The 19,692-nt window shown below is 41.8% G+C and overlaps 1 protein-coding gene across 2 annotated transcripts in view; it reads left to right on the top strand.

Moving 5' to 3' along the window:
- Positions 1–14,157, top strand: part of ASAH2 (N-acylsphingosine amidohydrolase 2) — a 55,824-nt gene extending 41,667 nt beyond the window's left edge. The window contains exons 14-20 of one of the 2 annotated variants that reach the window (XM_072628931.1): positions 347–386; positions 1,710–1,805; positions 1,925–2,020; positions 4,540–4,686; positions 8,065–8,124; positions 11,178–11,266; positions 13,610–14,157. In XM_072628931.1, coding sequence (XP_072485032.1) covers positions 347–386; positions 1,710–1,805; positions 1,925–2,020; positions 4,540–4,686; positions 8,065–8,124; positions 11,178–11,266; positions 13,610–13,799 — 718 coding nt within the window. In that variant the 3' untranslated portion in view covers positions 13,800–14,157. The remainder of the gene's footprint in view (positions 1–346; positions 387–1,709; positions 1,806–1,924; positions 2,021–4,539; positions 4,687–8,064; positions 8,125–11,177; positions 11,267–13,609) is intronic. The other variant, XM_072628932.1, reaches the window with a different exon arrangement.
- Positions 14,158–19,692: the final 5,535 nt, after the last annotated feature.

The raw sequence follows: 19,692 nt of genomic DNA, 5'->3' as shown, positions 1-19,692 counted from the left end.
GTCTGTGTAATTTAAAAAAATTATGTAATCAAAATAATCCATATTATCAAGAAGCTTGCATTTTAATGGAGGAGACTGCATATGTATGTGTGTGTGTGCGTGTTTGTTTATCTCAGCACACAAAACATAAATACAGAGGAGACTGAAGGATGTCTTAGTGGGGAAGACATCAGCAGGAACAGAGAAAGGCAGCGAAACATAGCAGCAGCTTTAACATAGGGGTGGGAAAAGGGAGGTTTTTGAATGTTACAACTGTTGAAACAGGTCAGTGTTGAGGCCTGTTTTTATACCTTTCAGTTCTTAAAATACCTTCCTTTGATTTCAAATATCTCTTTCCATGGCTCAGGACAATGTCTGGAAGGCGACTTCGGGAGGCTATTCAAAATGTAAGTGAAAAAGCTCAAATCCTTCGCTTTTTAATCGTTGTCTCCAATGATAAAGAATTCCAGATGTCTCTGCCTTGGTGCCTCTCTTACGATATTGTTCAACATCATGGGAGATTCTACCTCTCTTAAGAGGATTAGCTAGCAGTAAGTGTTAAGGAGAAATAAAAACTAGGAAGTTGCATACATAAAGATTTTAGCTGGCCTTCATTAGCCTTGACTGCGTTTTAATTTTAAAAATCCTCACAAATGATTGTGATTTGGGAATCTCTTGGTGAGGGAATTGATTTCAAGCTATCTGTGACTAGGGAGCAGTCACTGAGAGCTTAAATGACATATCTAGGAACTCACAGTAAGCACTGGAGGTAGGAAGCCCTGTCTAAGATAAGGAGCCTGGCGTTTTTTCCTTAAATAAATACCCTATAATGTATGCATTTAAAAAGGGACGCATTGTGATATAATGTAAAGACCATTGAATTTGGTGTATTCATTTTGTGTGATTCCTTTTCTATAGTCTGATTGAAAATGGCTAAATAATTGATCTCACTTTATTATTTCTTAAATTTGTAAACCTTATGTTAGGGCATGAGCTCCTCAAGATCAGGGTCTGACTTTTGACTTTCTTTGTACCCTCAGCACTTAGCACAGGATGATACATAGTAGGCTCTTGATAAATAAATGCTTATTGAGTGAATATCCTTACAATGCTATAGAAATGTTAACTATGATGATGACTGCTTTGTTTCAGAGAAAATTTAAGAAAATCTCACCCTTACATGGTAAGAGGTTTAATTGTGGTAGTATAAAAGAGACATGCAAATTTAGAGAATCTACCCCAAATGTTCCTATGGACTATTTGTGCCCAGCCTGTGGTAAAGCCTTCCGAGCTTGTATTAGTCTGATCAGTCACAACTGGACACACTGTACCCTGACTCCAACATAATGACATCATATTGGTACTCTTTGAGCATGAAAGACAATAATCAACCAACCAGATGCAAGGTATTTTTTTAATGAAATATTTATTTAAAAAAATTGAATTGAAACACAGAAGTTAAAATTTTCATAGTTACATGGAACATTCCACCTGAGCCCCTTAGTTAAGGAGCTAATTTTTAATTGAAATAACTCAGACCCCTGTGTGTTATAGGAGAGTTGGGGTCACATCAAGAACTTTTAACAGGGAATATTTGAATTGATTAATGAGGAGGACAAGGTGCTAAGTGAGTCTAGAATAATGCATGCCCATCCTATGACTAGGTTCTGTTCTGAGATAGACTTTGGCTATGCTTTTCTGTCCTTTGTATTTCCTCTCTCGATGCCCAGGAATTTGAGACTAATGGGATGCAGAACATGAGTGTGGTGATTTCTGGACTCTGCAATGTTTATACACATTACATTGCAACCTATGAAGAATACCAGGTGAGGCCAAAGCGCTAGATGCTTCTAGGTCTGTGTCTCTGAGCTCATTCCCACACACATGGCCCGTGCTGGTGGCCACTGACGTTTAGGTTACAGATGCCTGTGTCATCTCTCCACAGGTTCAGCGCTACGAGGCAGCATCCACGATTTACGGTCCCCATACTCTCTCTGCCTACATCCAGCTGTTTAGAGGTCTTGCCAGAGCCATAGCCACGGTAATGCTGGTTTTTGCATGTGTGTGGATAGGAAGAAGGATGGCTTCGTGGGTTTTCATTTATGTATTCCAATTGTTTTCATTTCATTCTTTCTCTCTTAAAAGTCACACATCTTTGAGGTGGGTGGGACTCTAAAACAATGAGATCGAATTTTTTTCTTAAACAAACGCCTCCTAATTTATACTTCTGAAGGGATTCAGTGGATATAGTGGTATAATGGAGGGACCAGTGAATTGGGGCTCTCATTCTGTGAGAATTTTTCTTCTGTAGTTTGAAACTGGCTGAAGTATTGCTCTCACTTTAATAGGGTGATCATCTCAAAAGAGATTTATCTCCTTCTAAGAAATCAGCAAAAGAGTTTATGATAAGTGTCAAAATAGAGTTTAACTGACATATATACATATACATACACACACACATATATGTATACATACTGATATATGTGTTCACCATTATAATAAATAACTGTTCATTTATGTAACAAATGCATATGGACAGGTATATCTGATTAAGGAAACCCAAATAGTGAAAAATCTTTCCTAATGCAAACGACTAATTATGGTGATGTGTCTGGTAATAATAATGATAATATTCCTAGTAACCAACAACACTTTGCAATTTTGCAAAGTGCTTTACATACATTATCTTGCTTGAGCTTCAAGGAGCCTGTGAGACAGGTAATATTGGTATGATTATCTCCATTTTTCATATGAAGAAACTGAGTCTTAAGGAAGTTAAATGAAGATCTAATAGATCTGTAACCTATTGGACCAATATCTAATTTCATATTTAATGGCCATTTTTTTTTAATCAAACTCCTTACCCAGTTATTGAAACTGATAACCTCCCTCCTCCCATTTCAGACTCATATCTAACATGAACTCTAACCTATCTAGTAAGTGTTGGAGGCAGGATTCAAACATGGATCTCACCTCATTCTGTCTCAAGTGCACTTACCACCATCACATGGATCACTAATAATAATTTTGGTCATTTGGGGAGATAGCCCTGAGCTTGCAGAACTCAGGACACTAAATCCATCAAGAGACACCCACAACCTCTGCAGAAGTTGGTGAAACAGTGAATAAATGTCCCCCCAAATAAACCTCTCAATCAGTTATGCCATCCATCCATCAGCATGCTTTTATTAAGCACCTATTGTGTTCTAAGTGCTGGGGAAAAAAGACAAAAATGAACCAGTTGCTACATTCTACAAGGGGAGAACATGTACACATATAGGTTTATAGAAATATACAGAAAATTAGCTTAGGGATTTCAAAAACGTTTTAATTTTGCAGTAGAGGGATACTGAGGACTAAATTGAAAGGCCCAGGTAACACATTAGGTATATTTCAATCAATCAATCAATAGTTATTAACCACCTACCATGGGAATACAACAAGAAACAAAAGACAGTCTCTGCCCTCAAGGGGCTGATAGTTTAGTGGTGGGGGGAACAACAGCCATAGATTTATCTATAGGGAACATAGTTCTAGTATGATCTTTTAATTTTCACTTCAAAACATAACCTGTAAAATGTGTTTTATTATTAATATAGTTCATAAATTTATTTCCAATTAAATATATAATTTCAGTATACTTAAGTCATGATGCATTCTTAAATATTATTTTTATTAAATTTTAAGCCAATAACAGCCACATAATATTGAGCGTAAATGATAAAGTGTGATTTGAGTAAATTTGTTTTGGAGGTTGCAAAGACAAAAAATGAAATAGTCCCTACTTGCAATGAGTTTGCATTCTATTGGGTGAGGAGGAAAACCACACACACACACACACATGTATATATGTACACATACTTGTATGCAATACATCCATGCACATGCATATATACACTATCCATATCCATATAGAGCTATATAATATATATACACGTATATTCATATACATATGTATAGTTAATACATATATTATATAAAAGATGGTTTTGGAAAGGTGGGCGCTGGTGACTGAAGGGGATGAGGAAACTCTCCTTGCAGGAGCCAAATCGACCAGAAGAGAGCTGGGCATTAGTCAGAAGACTTGGGTTCGAATCCCTGCCCCACCATTTGCTATCTCTGTAGCCAAGTCACTTATTCTGGGACTCAGTTTCCCCGGTTGTAAAAATGTTCTGATCCTAGATGACAGTTGTGGTGTCCTTCTGAGGCATCCCTTTTCCAGGCTCATCACCTCTGCTGTTAGAGACGTATCTCTGGGATGGAGCAGTGCCCTCTTCCATGGCTGATAGTGGATGAATGTCAGCAGATTCTTAGTCTTTTGGGACATTATGCAGGCTACCATCTTTCTGGTATTACAGTATTACCTTGGACATGCTACTGGTCATTTGGAGAAGACATGTTTAAAAGAAGAGACCCCCAGCTGAAATTTCAGAAATCCTTCCTTTTAATCACAAAATTAGCAAATGGTGTGTGAGAGGCTTCCTAAAAATCAGGGACTCTTCAGCTAGTGTTCATGCATTGGATTTCCAGACTCAGCAAAGTTTCTCTACTCTACTGTAGGATACAGTTGCCAATTTAAGCCGGGGGCCGGAGCCACCTTTTTTTAGCCAGTTGATGCTGCCCTTGACGCCCAATGTAGTCGATAGAACCCCAGGGAGCATGGAGTTTGGGGATGTGCTACAGCCAGCCAAGCCGGAATACCAAAGGGTGAGAATTTTTGAGACACATCAGCATCTTGACTTTTGTGCCTGTCTGCTATTTCATTTCCCCAGTCTCCAATGGCTCTTGGCAGTGATTATTTTTACAGCCAAGTCTTCTTTCAAGAACTGATCTGGGCTACTGGATATGATATTTTTTGAAATCTTCCAACTGTTTCTTTAAAATGCTTTGCTTTTGAGAGGCAGTGGTGGCAAGAATGATGCCGTTGGAGTTAGGAGGGTGCTGGGTTTAAATCTGACCTCCAACATTTACTAGCTATGGGACTAAGAATAATGACCTTCACATCTCTCTGCCACTTCTCCTCTGCCTGAAGCCCTCTGCCTCCTCCCCTTTGTCTGGAAGCTTTCTTGATGGCTCAACTCAAATCCCACTTTCTGTAGCATGCCTTTCCTGGTAGTGCTTCCCCTCCTAGATCACTGACAGCAGTGTTATATGTATGTGCCTGTGTGTGCTTGTGCATACGTATTTGTATATGTGTGTATGCATGTTTATGTATATATAACATATACCTTGTAAATAAGGTATATTTATATACCATGTATGTACATATCTTATTAATAACAAGGTACAATCTCTCTTTTGGGGCATATACACATACATTGTCTATACGTCAAATATGCATACTTTTTATATACGTATATATACATAAAAGAAGATACAGACTCTATAGTAACAAGATATAGACATACATATTTGTGAGTGTATATAGACATATACTCTTTATCTCTTATCTGTATTTTGTAATTTACATATTGTCTCTCCCATTGAATTGCCAGCTCCTTGAAGACAGGGACTATTTCCGCCTTGCTGTACATGCCCATCACTTAGCACAGGGCTCAATACATAGTAGATGTCTGATAAATCTTGCTGCCTGACTCAGCTTGCCCCTAGGTAAAATGGTGGTGACAAGGCTTTTGCTTGACCCTGGGTAAACGGCTTCCTCTTTCTGTGGCTGCTTTCCTATCAGTAGAGTGGGGAGGGAGTAATTATAGTAAAATGGGGAGGGGGTTCATGATGTACAGAGTACCTTCCTCACAGAGAAGTCATCAGACTCAAGTAAGGGACACAAGATAGAGACAAAAGTGCTTGGCGAGCTTTCAGGAGGAGTGCTAATAGTGATAGCTAGCACTTTGATGGCATTTTAAGGTTGGCAGAGTATTTCACAAATACCTCATTTGGTCCTCACCCCAGCCCTGGGGGGAGTATAGGTACTGTTATTGTCCCCATTTTACAAAGAAGAAAACTGAGGCAAGCAGCAGTTAAGTGACCCTTGTCACCAGGTTGGCCACCATCACTAGGTGATAGGTTTAGTTTGGCCAAACTTATTTGTCTGGACCTGTAATTTTAACTGGCATGAGGAAGCTTCTTCTATCAAGGCAGATTTTCAGGCTATAGTCTTAGTGAGTGTCTGGTCATCAAGACAAAATGAAGTGACTCACCCAGAGCACACATCCAAGATGTTTCTGAGGTGGGATTGGACCCAGGTCATCCTGACTCTGGGGCCATTTCTCTAGCCTCTCCTCCAGTTCCCTCTCCATAGGAACTCTGAAAGATGACCACACCATAGAGCAGTTGCTAACTGTATTAGTAGAGAGACTATACCCACTGATGAAATCCCATACTTTCAAGAACTGAGAAAGAATCAACAAGCATTCTGCATGCCAGGCCTGTGTTACAGGAGTGGGGATACACAAAAAGATGTGAAATGGTCTGTCCCCTAATGGGGGGGACAGAGTGTACTCACTCCTATAAGTCTCTACCAACTACATACAAAGGAATTCTAGTAGTTTTGGGAGGGGCAGTCCAAGTAGCCAGAGACCTGCTGAAGAAGGTGATACTTGACCTGAGTCTTGAAAGGGAAACAAGGTTTCTAAGAAGTGGAAATGAGGAGGGAGAGCATTCTAGGCATGGGGGTCAGGCAGTGCAAAGGCTTGGAGATGGGAGACACAGCTTGTGTGTAGAGCAGTGAGGAGAAGGCTGGAAAGCAAAGTGTGAGGAGCAGGATAAGGTTGGTTTCTATTTGATCCTGGAGGTAAGAAGGAGCCGCTGGAATTCACTGAGTAGGGGGATGATGTGACCTTCAGGAAAATCCCTTTGGCAGCAGCCAGTGACTAGAGGATGGGGTGGGAGGGGAGAGATGAGTTGGAGACACGCATCAGAAGGCTCCGGAATAGCCCAGGGGAGAAGTGAAGGAAGCCTTAACTAGCTGTGTGAAGGTGGATGGGAGCAACACTGGGAAAAAAGACAAGGTTTGGCAGCGATGGACTAAAGAGGTGAGGACAATAACAGAATGGAGAAGGCTCCAGTCAACGAGCTCATGCCTCTGCTCAGCCTCAGAGCTCTTTGTAGAAGTCACCGAGGCATAGAGTGAGAGACTGTGAGGACAAGCCAACCACAGAGCTCCCCCTGTTTGGAATAGAGGAGCCATCTGCTGGTGGGGCAGGGAGGGGTTACACTTCCCCTTCCCCAGAGCTCAGGCTGGCTGAGCCCTTCTCCAGATGTTCAAGGGGAATTTCTTGTTGGCCTCACTGGGCTGGAGAGGCCCTGCTAGGTCTGAGATTCCTTTAGACTCAGAGCCCCCTCTTGGCCCCTTCCTCTTTGCTAAAATAAAACCAAATACATTTGGCCCTTTTCAAAGATGCTCCCAGTGATGACCGGCGAAATCCCTTCTATGTGTTGAACATTTAGGTCACAGAAAATAGGGCCATAATGAGAGACCACTCAGGAATGAAGAAAAAGGGAGTTTTTGGTACAAAACCAGCCCAGTCAGTTTCCACCACCCTCCAGGGTCTCCTTGGCTCTAAGCGGATGAATGGCCAGAATCTCAGGCTAACTGACTTTGAGCTTGAAGGCACTTAGGAAGGCACCTGGCCCAGTCCCCTCATTTTACAGATGAGCAGATCTCTGCCAGAGAGGGGCATAGGAAAGAATCAGCCAATTAGCTGCATTTGCTGAACACTTTCTGTTTCAGGAGCTGTGCTAGTGACTGATTGAGTTGGAATTCAAATTCTTGACTTCAGATCCAGTATCATCTGCCTGTGGAAAATGTGAATAATTGGAAATGTGATGTTCTTTCTCATCTCTGCTTTTGTACTAGCTGTCTCCTGGGCCTGGGTCAGGGAGTCAGCTGCTCCTTCATCCTGAGTACTCCCTGCTCTTGGCCTTGGAGCTGTGTAGAATTCTACCTCTCCATTTTGGAATGTCTGAACAGGGAGATCATAATTGTATCTACTTCCAAGAGTGTTCTATGAGGCTCAGTGAAGATATATATAAAGTGCTTTGCAAACCTTAAGGTTCTATATAGAGGTTAGCTGTTTTTAAAAATGTCCTCATCCTATCTCACCAGAGAACTTCCATTTTCTTCAGGGTGAAATTGCCGAGGTTATGTTTGTGGGTGCCAACCCGAAGAATTCAGCAGAAAACCTGGTGAGAATCGTTACAATACCACACAGTGATGGTCTGGAGGAAATCTGGAGTTAGCACTCCTGCACTGTTTTTTTGGGCCCTTTCCCACACCCAGGGGCACTCAGTGCCCAGACACCATCTCCTGTCAATTCACAGTCCCCTAGGAGGGTCACCATTGGTCTGGGATGGAGCCTCATATTCTTGATCTTCAGGTTTCTAAGTCTGCTCGTTTTGGGCACTGCTCCTCCTGCCTGACAAGAAGAGCATAAGGCTGAGGATGAATGAGCTGCTCGCATTCAAAAGCTTGGCTCAGCCTAGCTGTGGGAGCACTTGAATGCCTGCTGGGAATTTCAGGCACAATGGAGGGCTGGAGGGGCAAACATTTTTGGTTGAGGAAATATGGGAATGGGAGGAGAGGAGAGAGGAAGGGAGAGGAGAGGGGAAGGGAGGGGAGGGGAAGGGAGGAAAGTTTCCCAAGGTCACAAAGCCAACACATGTCAGAGGCAAGACTTGAACTGTGTGCACACACGTATACACACCCATAATACAACACATGTACACACATTTACACATATATACACATATGCACACATACAGATGTCTAGACCTGTAGTTTTGTTGGCATTAGGCGATTTCCATTGTGAAAACTCTCTTCATGGGAAATGGGAAATCATGGGAAATCAGCACCTCCTCAGTCACGGAGAGTCTCAAAGAAGCATTTGGGAAATGAGAGGTTGGCGACTTGCCCAAGGTCATGAAGCCAGGATGAGTCAAACTCGTTCTTCCTAATTCTAAGGCCAGATTTCACTCCTCCATCGTATCCTGTTGGTCCTTTGAATAAATGTCTGTACTTGCCTTCTATTTCCAAAGGCTAGGCAGAGTGGTTCGCTGGATTAAGAGCTAGCCTTGGAGTCAGGAAGACCTAGATTTAGATCCTGCCTCTGACAGATACAAACTGCATGAATGAACCTGGACCTCTCTGTGCAGTGGTCTTAGTAATTCTCTAAGACTCCGAGTGACCCAGGACTTGTCAGTGGTCTTTGGTGTCGGGGGTATTTACTCCAGATCCATGACATCACCAGTTTAGATGCCTCTAAACTTTATTCAAAGGTGATGCTATTTGTAGCATCATTACTGTCCTAGGCTCTATGTGATCTTAGTTTAATCTGTGACCCCTAGATCTCCCTGCCCTGAGGAAGTTATCTCTCTGCTGGATAGCCAGTCTGGATAGGTTCCATGGTCATTTGTCATTTTGCTTTTTTTCTGGTGGATGTTCTTGCTTAAACACTGATCCTCCCCCCTGCCCCCCCGCCCCCCCCCCCATGTTGAAGTGCCACTCCTGTTTCTTACCAGTCACAAAAATGTCATTCTTGTATAGCTATTATTGGTCTAAATATGGCCCAGTGGGGGATTTTGGACTTCTTGGAAATTTTTTTTTAAATGAAAGAACCATGCCTAATGATGCTTGAAACAATTTGCATTTTTATATAATAATTTTCTGGAGGATATCAAAGGGTTCTTTGGAAAGGATATGATTAACCAGCCTATTTGATATCCATGGGAACCAGGCAGTCAGGGAAATATGTTCTCTGCCATTGCCATGGAGAAACAGCAGCACCTAAAGTTGAAAGGCTAACAATGAAAACAGATTCTTTTCCTTTGGGAGCCTCTGACGCCTCCAGATAAATGATTCGTGTGGTCATTTGCGTTTATGGCGGTAATTATGCATCTGGAAAAGTGGGCTGAGGTGAAGAGAGGCCTCTTGGCTTCCTGAACCTGGTGTCCTAACACAAGTTTCCTTGTTAACTAAGCTCTGCCTCACTAATTAATAATAATAATATCTGGCATTTACATAGCGCCTTAAAGTTTACAAAGCCCTTTATATATGCTAGATCATTTGATCCCCAAAATTGTGAGGTCAGGTGCTATTATTATTTTCATTTTGCATTTGAGGAAACTGAGGCACAGCGTGATCCTTCCCAGGGTTGCACAGCTAGGAAGTGTTTGAGGCAGATTCAAATTCAGGTCCAGTGCTCTACCCACTGAGCCACCTAATTGCCTATGCCCTTGTCCTCAGCCAAGTCAGCAAAAAGCAGAGTTCTTGGATTCCTCTCAAACCTATTAAAGTCCCAGGCACATTCAGCTTAATTCAGTTCAATTACATAAGCATTTATTAAATTCTTACTGTGTACTAGGCATTGTATGAGGCACTAGGAATACAGATGTATAATTGATATCCTTTAAGGAATTTGCATTCTATTGGAGGAGACATGTTGCAAGAAAGTCCAAAAATATAGCACATGTGAGCAGCAGATGGTACTGGGAGCTGGGAAGCATGACCTGGCAATTATCTGCTGAGCTGGTGGACCCTTCTTCCCTTCTGTCCCGGGGGCAGCTCACTGCTCTTCAGGGGTTTTCTCCACCCCCTTTTGCATCTGCCTTGCTTTGGAGCACAGGAATTCCAAGGTCCTTGCCAGGGTTGTCGCAGTTCGGCACTAGTCTCCTATGTTGTCCAGCTGTTTTAAATGAATCATCCAACCCCCAGGCTCAGTCAAAATCAACTATTTTGTATCTCTAGAAAAAGGAATCCTTTCTCCTTTCCCTCACTTGGTAATCATTAAATGGAATATAACACCTAGTTTAATACTTCTGTTAATTAAAAGTTTTATCCCATTTAATGACTTAAGAAACAAAGTAGTGGGAAAAACAAAACCCAAGCCCAGCGGGAAGGGAGGAGGTGAATGGAATAAATGGCCCAACAAATATTGGACCTTCTTTGGAGAAAGGGGAAGTGAGAAGAGGAAAGTCACTGGTTCCTCTCGCCTACCCAAACTGGCTCCTTGGTGCCTTATTCGTCCCAGATACAGTTTGGGCTGGTATCATCCGCACAGGCACAACTCGGCACTCCCAGTACCTCCCTCATGGTGACCTCTTCCCTTTCTTTCTTGCTTGTTTCTATGGTCTCCTTTTATCAACTTCTGTATTTCCTACCCATAACCCCCTTTTCCCAGGTTGGGGTCAGTGATGCTCTGGATATTTTCAGTGTCCAACTGGTTACCTTATTTATTTTCTAGACAGATCATACCTTTCTGACAGTTGAGAAATATGAGAACACTTCAGCGACGTGGCAGACAGTACATAATGATGCCTCATGGGACACCAGGTGAGTCCTTTTGTCTTGTCTTTTAAACTTTGGAAAGAGTTGGTTCCTGAAGCCTGGGTAGGCGAGAGAAATGGGCAAGACTCATTGGCTGTGTGGTGCTGAGGCTTTAGGTTGGTCAACTGTCTTGTGGACTCAATTGTTTTCTCTACTTTGTCTCACCTTGGCCCAGGGATGACCCTGGTTTCTTGAAGGCCATTCTAGCAGAGGGCACAAGCTCTGATGAAAGACTTTGAGTTTGACCCTGGTGATGGACCTTGTATCTGTCAGACTAGCTAATGCAGAGGGGCTCTCACTGAGATGGCTACTAGTGATGGGGTGTGGTGGTGGTAAATTTGGGGGCCAAAGCAAATCATCCACAGAACTTCTATTGACATCTTTAGTTTTTACATCATTTTTGTTTCGCATCCTTTCCCATGCTCCCAGTCCCTTATAGCAAAGAATAAAGGAAGAGAAGAAAAGAAATCCCTAACAAATCAGCAAAACTAAGCAACGCAAGAACCAAGTTCACTATTAGAATCACTGTTCCATGCCCATACTCTCCCATCTCTGTAAAGAGGGCAAGGAGGGAAGGAATTCTCCTGTCTCTTCTTTGGGGTCAAACTTGGTCATTATAATTTATAGCAATCAAATTTTTTTTTGTTCTTTCCATTTATATAATTTCACATAGCAACTATTTTAAGATAATTTTTATTGATATCTTTTGTTTCTCTGTTTCCAATGAATTCTTCTCTCCTCCTCCTCCTTTCCCTCTGGGAACTATCCTTTTTAATAAAGAATATCCACCCTCCCAGCAAAACATTGTCTGCCATAATATGCTAGGAAAGAAGGTGCATTTTTTCTTCTTTCTTTGGGACCAAATTTGGTGGTTATAATTTCTCAGCATTCAAGGTCAAATTTGATATTTTTATTCCTTCCGTTGACATCATTGTACACATCTTAAAGACTCAAGGAATCTAGATTCAAATCCTGACTTTTCTACTCACTACCTGTGTGACCTTGGATAAGTTCTCAGTTTCCTCATATGTAAGATGAGGGGGTTCATAGGTCTGACGTTTAGATCTATAAGAGAATTAGAGATAATTGAGTACAACCCCAACCCACTCCCCATTTCACAGGGTTGGACTAGACAATTCCTTCTAACGCTAAGTCTATGATCTTACTAAACCATGGAGGGTTATAGTCTAGGTTGGTAGAAGTAACAGTAATAATTATCATAACTAACATTTACGTAGCACTTTAGGGTTGGAAACATACTTAACAAATTTGACTTCACTTTATTCTCACAACATCCCTGGGAGGAAATGCTATAATCATCTCCATTTTACAGATGAGGAAACTGAGATTAAGTGATTTACCCAGGACCATACAGGTAGTAAGTGTCTGAGGCAGGATTTGAACTCAGGTCTTCCGACCCATCGAACTCCCTTGAAGTACCAAGATGTTTCATGTTTTTGTGGTTAGGGAGCTCACTCGTTCAAAGAGAGTTCTCTGCCCTCTGCAATCCAGCCTCCACATAGCATCTTCCTAAGAACCGAGTGTGAGCCTGTAACTCTCCTTCAGAGAGAACTTTAGTTGCTACTTATTGTTAAAAGGACAGGGCTCTTCCAGGGCTCTGGGACTCCTGGATGTGGGAGGTTCATTTGTGATATGTGAAAACAAGAATAACAGCTAACAGTGGAGATTCTTGATACATCCTTCATTGTCTTCTTCCTCTCCTTGACCACATATTGGCTGCGTACCTACTACGCTCCAGGCCCCGAGAGTCACACCAGAGAGTACAAGGTATAGCGCTGTTCTCTGAAAGCTTCAGGCAGAACCTGAATACAAACAAAATAAGTGTATGACTGGGCAACTGTGTGAGAAGCAGCAGAGGACGGATCTTGTAATCGGGGAGCCTGGGGTTCATCCCCTTGCTATCGGCTCCTACTGGCTTGAGGCAACTAAGCAGTCACCTGAGTTCAAATTCCACTGAGACATGTGCTAACTTTATGATCTTGGACAAGTCTCAAACCCTGTTTGCCTTAGTTTACTCAACAATAAAATGGGGATAATAATAGACCTACCTCCCAGGGCTGTTATGAAGAGCCAGTGAAATAATACTTGTAAAGTACTGGACATATAGTAGGCTCTTCCCCCTCTCTCCCCTCTTGTGACTCTATGCAAATTATTTAAGCTCTAGTTGTCCAGGGCAACTTGCGGGGATGCTAAGGTATGGACACCTTCCTTATTTGTTCCTCCTAGGGAGGAGGTTTTCCTTCTGGACACTGTTTCTTCTTTAAGACTTTCTGAAAACACCTCATTTTGTTAAGATACAAAGTTTTTTTCTTTTCTTTTCACCATCAGGTTTTACTGGCACAAAGGATCCTCTGGTCAGAGCAATGTGACAATTGAATGGCACATCGCCAACACCACCGTGTCTGGCCTCTACAGAATCCGCTACTTTGGGCATAACAGGGAGCAGAATTTGGGGCAGCCAGCTGTGATTCTTGCCTTCCAAGGTGCCTCGGCCCCTTTCTGGGTTGTGGGTCCCTAGGATGAGCTGATAACTAACTGAAAGAATCATTCCTTTCTATAAGTGGCAGAGGATGGGGACAAGCCGCCACATTGGCATCTCCAATCCATCCCTTCAAATCTGACATTTAACGCTAATGGGGTGAGTGGGTATCTGCGCATATGCCCGTGTGGGAATGTTTGGGCATGGATCTGGGGACCATGCAATGCTATAGCTTTAGCAACTGTGAGATACACTGGTAGAAAGCCATAACCACCTGATTTCATTGCTGACTCGCTGCTGATGCTATCCAGAAGATCAGGTCACATCAGAGCAAAACCTCTGGTGTCTTGACAAGAGTGACTGAAAACTTGTAAATAGTGATTAAAAAATTTATTCATGAAGAGTTCTTTTTTAATGTGTGTGTGTGCGTGTGTGTGTGTGTGTGTGTGCGCACGCTTGTGTGTGCTCCCTTTGATGGGATCACAAATTAATTTCATAAGATCACATAATCATAGCTGAGTGGCATAGTGGCTAGACCACTTGGCATGGGGTCAGGAATATCTGAGTTCATACATAGCTTTCGACACTTGCACTTACTATTTGTGTGACCCTCGGTAAATCACTTAACCTTTGTTTACCTCAGTTTCCTCAGCTGTAAAATGGGGAGAATAATGGTACTTCCTTCCCAGGGTCGTTAAAATGATAAAATGAAATAATACAGTATTTGTAAAGCTCTTAGCACAGTGCTTGGCACATAGAAGGCACTAAATATTCCTTTCCCTATTCCTTATTCCTTTCCCTCCTTTCTTAGATTTAGATCTCAAAGGAACTTTGTGGACTATCTAGTCTAAACTCAAATAGAAATAGGAAGTTACTAAACCACACCTAAGGGTCTCTGCCTGCACATTGTAAATTAGAAAAACACATTAACATTACCTTCATTCTATTGTATAATATTTCTCAATTACATTTTCATCTGGTTAGGCCACAGTCAGGAGTAAATGCAGTCTTTGGGTGATGTGCTTTCATCCAATTCTTTGATTTTACAGAGGGGGAAACTGAAGCTCAGAAAGGGTGAGTGATTTGTCTAATTTGGCATTAAGCCTGGGGCAGGATCTGATGCCAGGTTCTTGGAATTCGGAGCTGCGGTCAAAGATAGTTTCCCTTGTAAGCTTGGATACTTACTCATCCTAGGGCTCAGTTTCCTCACATCTGGGAATGAGAGAGAATTCCTCTCCCTATTCAGGTGATATGATTGTGAAGGAACTGCAGTGAAATCACTGAGTATGAGCAGGTGGGAAGAAATTTCCTCTAACTTTCAACAAGGCATGAAGGAGAACTTGATCTGCTTGAGAAGATTATATAGCCTCAGTCTTTGGAAGAAGGCAACTGGTACCACTAGGGAGTAGCTTGTGATCGTCTGAGAAAATCATTCCTATCTCTTAGCTCTCTATTCAGGAACAGCCATTTGTTCAGCAGTTGAGGCTGAGGAGCGCTTTGTGGAGGCAGACCTTTTCTTGTACTAGGGGGCAGCATGCTGCAGGAGGAAACTTTTCTCTTTGTTCCCCAATCCCAAGTCATGAGCAGCAGGAGACTATGAATCCAGACGGGAGCAGAGAATCACAAAGGAAACGCAAAAATCATAGATATGAAAATCTAGTCACCAAAGGGAGAAGTCAACTTAAAAGAGCTTGACTTTCATAGCAGGTGTGTTGGTCATGAACTCAAGAAAGGAGCAAACCTGGGGCTCAGTAGAGTAGTTTGACCAGAAGCCTAAGGGGAGATTCATGAAGACCCTACAAAGAGGCTTTAATCAGGATTTGTGAGTTACTCTCTGCCTGTGTGCCTCATGATCATTGTGTTCCAAGTTTGAACTTAGTCATCCCATGTGAATTTGTATAACTGTGCATTGAGGCTTCTGGAGGGAATGTTTGTATTAACTCTTGCTAGTAAAGATCTTTACTAAAAGCTAGTTAAGTATATTGGCAGCTTGTTAATAGGAAGCATATCTGTGGGGACTTCTGAGTGGAAGTAGGAATAGCCACCACAGAGTTACTTCTTGAACCCAAGAATGACAGCCCTGTGGAGAGCCAGCCTATGAGTCTGAGCACGGGTTGAGGAAGTAGCCAGAGGGATTATTAGTAGAAAATGAGGGTGTCAGATGTGATAGCGTCTAAGTTTTCATCTAGCTCTAGATCTGTGATACTGTGAGCTTTGAAGTTCTTCATTTTTTTTTTTAATTTTAGAGAATCACTCTGGCACAGTGGCTAGAGAGCTGGCTGAGAAATCTGCACATTCTGGGTTAAAGTCCCTCCTCTGATATATAATGTCCTCCTGATGTAGCAATTAACCTTTCTGCACTCTAGGCATCTCTCTAAGACCATAAGATGCGGATAAAGTGCCAGTCTTCATTGGCAGAGAGTTTTTCCTCATCCAGAAGTTCTCTATATCAGTGGAGTCCCTGTTCCTATTTCTTAGCTATAGTGGGGAAAAAAGGCTCAGGGAATGGATAAAACTGCTGCTTAGGAGTGAATGGGATGATGATAACTGGATGAAGAGAAGACAGCTTTGTTTAACTCTAATTCTATTTTCTCTGCCAAGGAGAATGCCATTTGACCTTGAAAAGACAAAAACAAAATGGCCAAGAGGGAGCTGACATCCAAAAGATGTGAGCAGATGGGGAGCAAGAAAGTGTCCGAGTGCCCTTGAGGAATTCAAGTCATCAATCACAGATGAACCACTTCCTTGGGCCATGAGAGGACTGGAGGGCTTGATTGCTGAGCTGCTGCCAGCAATATTTGATAGAAAAAGAATAGAAGAAGTACCTTTGGGTTGGGCAAGGATGAATACACCGATTTTCAGAAAAAAGAAAATATGTGGAGTCTGTCAACTACATGTCAGTGAGTTTGACTTTGAGTCCTGGAAGAATTTGAGGCCATATTGGTAAAGAGTTGGTCACTGAATATCTGGAAAAGGAATCAGAGATCTCAAAGAGCCATTGTGCTTTCATTAAGAATAAGTCATTCCAAACTAACTTTATGTCCTTTTGTGGACATGGTTATTAGGTTGGTAGGTCAAAGGAACATTAGATTTTATCAAGCATTTGATAAAGTGAGAAGTGATGTGGTATAGTGGACAGAGGGCTAGCCTGGTAGCCAGCAAGAGCTGAATTCTAGTTCCAGCTATGACATGTACTTGTGTGATCCTGGGCTAATGCCTAAAATTCTCAGTGACCTGAGTGGCTTTCTAAGACTCTGAGTTCTAGAGAAGGTGTCAACGTGCATTGGTGGAGGGAGTTTCCTTATCTGCGAGTCTCCTGTAGTAATGAAATTAGCCATAGGTCCAGTCCCTATTCCCAGCTCTATTTGATTAAGGATTTCTTAGCATCCTTGTGGAAGAGAGGGAAAGAAATAGGAAAGATGATAGTATAATAATCTGGATTCAAATTGAGGCAGCTGGTGGAATTCAGAAAGTCCAGCACTAGGCAACTCTTCAATGTCAACATGGAAGGAAGTTTTCAGTGGGAGAGTCCAGGCATCTGTGCTTTGGCCCTGGTCAGTTTCAAGTTTTTCTCAGTGACTTGGAGAAAAGTAGAGAATGCACAGTGTACTCATTATATTTTCAGGTGACGCAAAGTTAGGATGGGTAGCTATCACATTAGATTATAGGATCAGAATTTCCCCCCTCCAAACTTAGCAGACTGTAACAGTTTGAATCAAGTAAGATAAAATTTAATAAAGATAAATGCTGTTTTACACTTGGGTAACCCTTCAGATTCCCAGGGAGCAATGTTTGTTTTGTGAACTACTCTCATTTTGATGGATGGGTGGTCAACCCCTTTAATGTCATTCCTTCTCCCAAGGAGAATGACTTTTGCACAGAAAGGTCCAGAACAAAGTGACTAACGGGAATTGTATCCCCAAGACAAGTTGGGAAATAGTAACAGAGTGGTTTGCTGCCCTTGATGGATTCAAGGCAGATCCAGACTAATTACATTCCAAGGTCTCAAGAAAATAGGGTAAGTGAATAGTTGATTACTGTCAATGTCCATGATAATCATGGAGTATAGGTAAGGGTGCCATAGGACTGGAGAGGGGCAAATGTTTAAATTTTCAGATCAGGAAAGAGAATTGATTCTGTATGTATTATTAAAGAGAAGGAAAATGAAAAGGTAATTATAAAAGCTGGAGTGGTTTCATCAGGAATAGAACATGTTGGATTTACCCCATATATTTTTAGAAGAGGTATATACTCAACTGGTAGAGCATGGAAATGTTATAACATAAATATATGTATGTGTGCCTATGTAAATATAATGCATATGTAAATATATGTATAGGAAACCTTCATAAGTATGAGACAGGAGCCCTCTGAACAAGATCTTGGGGCTTAGTAGATTGTAAACTAAATGGGAACCCATGGAGTAATATGGCAAACAAGAAATTGAATGTGATTGTAGGATGCTTTAAGATGTTGTAATATCCAGGACTAGAGAGTTGAGAACTCTGCCCTGATCAGACCACATTGCGGGGTTTGTCTTCAGGGTCTTCTAGAGACATTTGTCATTGCTTAGTTACCAGTGGAACACATGGACCATCTCTTGAGTGTATGTCCTTCTCACTATATGACTGACACACCTCCTTTTCTGCTTCATGATCATGCATCAATTTTAGATCAATTTTTTTCTGCGTCTCCTGCTCACATCTCTGTCAGGAATCAGCCACAGCCTATCCAGAGTCACTCCTCTATGGCTTGCTGTGTGATCCACGGCTTTCATTCCATGCAGGGTAGGACATTTCTGTGATCTATAGCCATCCATCACCACAAGAATGTTATTGTTAAAATATGAACTTTTGCTTCAGAGTAAAGGTTGAGGTAATGAAATGCAATACTGTATATAATGCAGTCCAACCCCCTGTCCCTTAGAGACTCAGTCAGTCAGTCTTTATTAAATGTTGACTGTATGCAAAGTGCTATGCTAAAGTACTGGGCTTCCAGGAATTCACATTCTAATATAAGAGGCAACATGAAAACAACTATTTAGGTACAAGATATATTCAGGATCTATGGAAAGTGATCTCAGAAGGAAGGCATTAGCAGTGGGGCTAGAAGGGTAGGGGAAGTCTGGGAAAGGCCTCTTGTAGTCTATGGGTTACAAACTGAGTTTTGAAGGAAGCCATGACATGGTGGTGATGAGGAAAGCAACCTGGCACAATGGAGAAGACACTGGGGGTGGGGTCAGAAGGAAATGGATTCAAATCCTATCTGAGATGCTTAATAAATGTAGAACCCTCATCAAGTTTTAATTTTTCTGTGGCTCAGTTTCCTTACTTGTAAAGAAGGAGGTAGGATTCGATGGCCTCTAAGGTCCTCTTAAGGTCTAAATCTATATTCTCTGTGCATTGGCGTATGCTGTCTGCCATGTTTGGAATAGATTTTCCTGACCCAGGCTCTATCTGGTGAAGTGTAGCTCCCTTTCCTCAAATTCCAACTTGGAAACCAACTTTTCCATGAACTTTCCTGGTCTACCCCAATGGAAAATGATCTTCCTCTTCACATTTCTCCTAGCACTTTGACTGGGTCTTTCCATTGCATGTCCGTCATAAGTCTTTGGATTATAGTTTGCCATCAATTTCTCTTCCCCCCTTAGATTGCAGACTTGATCTTTGTAGCCCCAGCACCTGCTACTGTATCTCAGACTCTATAGGTACTTAATCAGTATTTGATGAAAGAATAAAGAAATTCTTAATTAAGTAGCCAAGGAACGTTTCTGTCCTTAGCTATTATCAATGATAAGGCAATATCCTAAGGACCTAGGAGACTAAGTGAAATGTGATATTTCAATCTAGATTGGAATTTGTTATCATTCTTTTAATGAACACATAAAAACAGGTGGGTCTTCGTCAAGGCATGACTATGTATAGCTGTGTGA

The sequence above is a fragment of the Notamacropus eugenii genome, chromosome 1, assembly GCF_028372415.1.
Source record: "Notamacropus eugenii isolate mMacEug1 chromosome 1, mMacEug1.pri_v2, whole genome shotgun sequence".
Classification (NCBI taxonomy): domain Eukaryota; kingdom Metazoa; phylum Chordata; class Mammalia; order Diprotodontia; family Macropodidae; genus Notamacropus; species Notamacropus eugenii.
The sequence above is the reverse complement of the archived record's forward strand: the minus strand, read 5'-3'. Positions and strand labels throughout refer to the sequence as shown.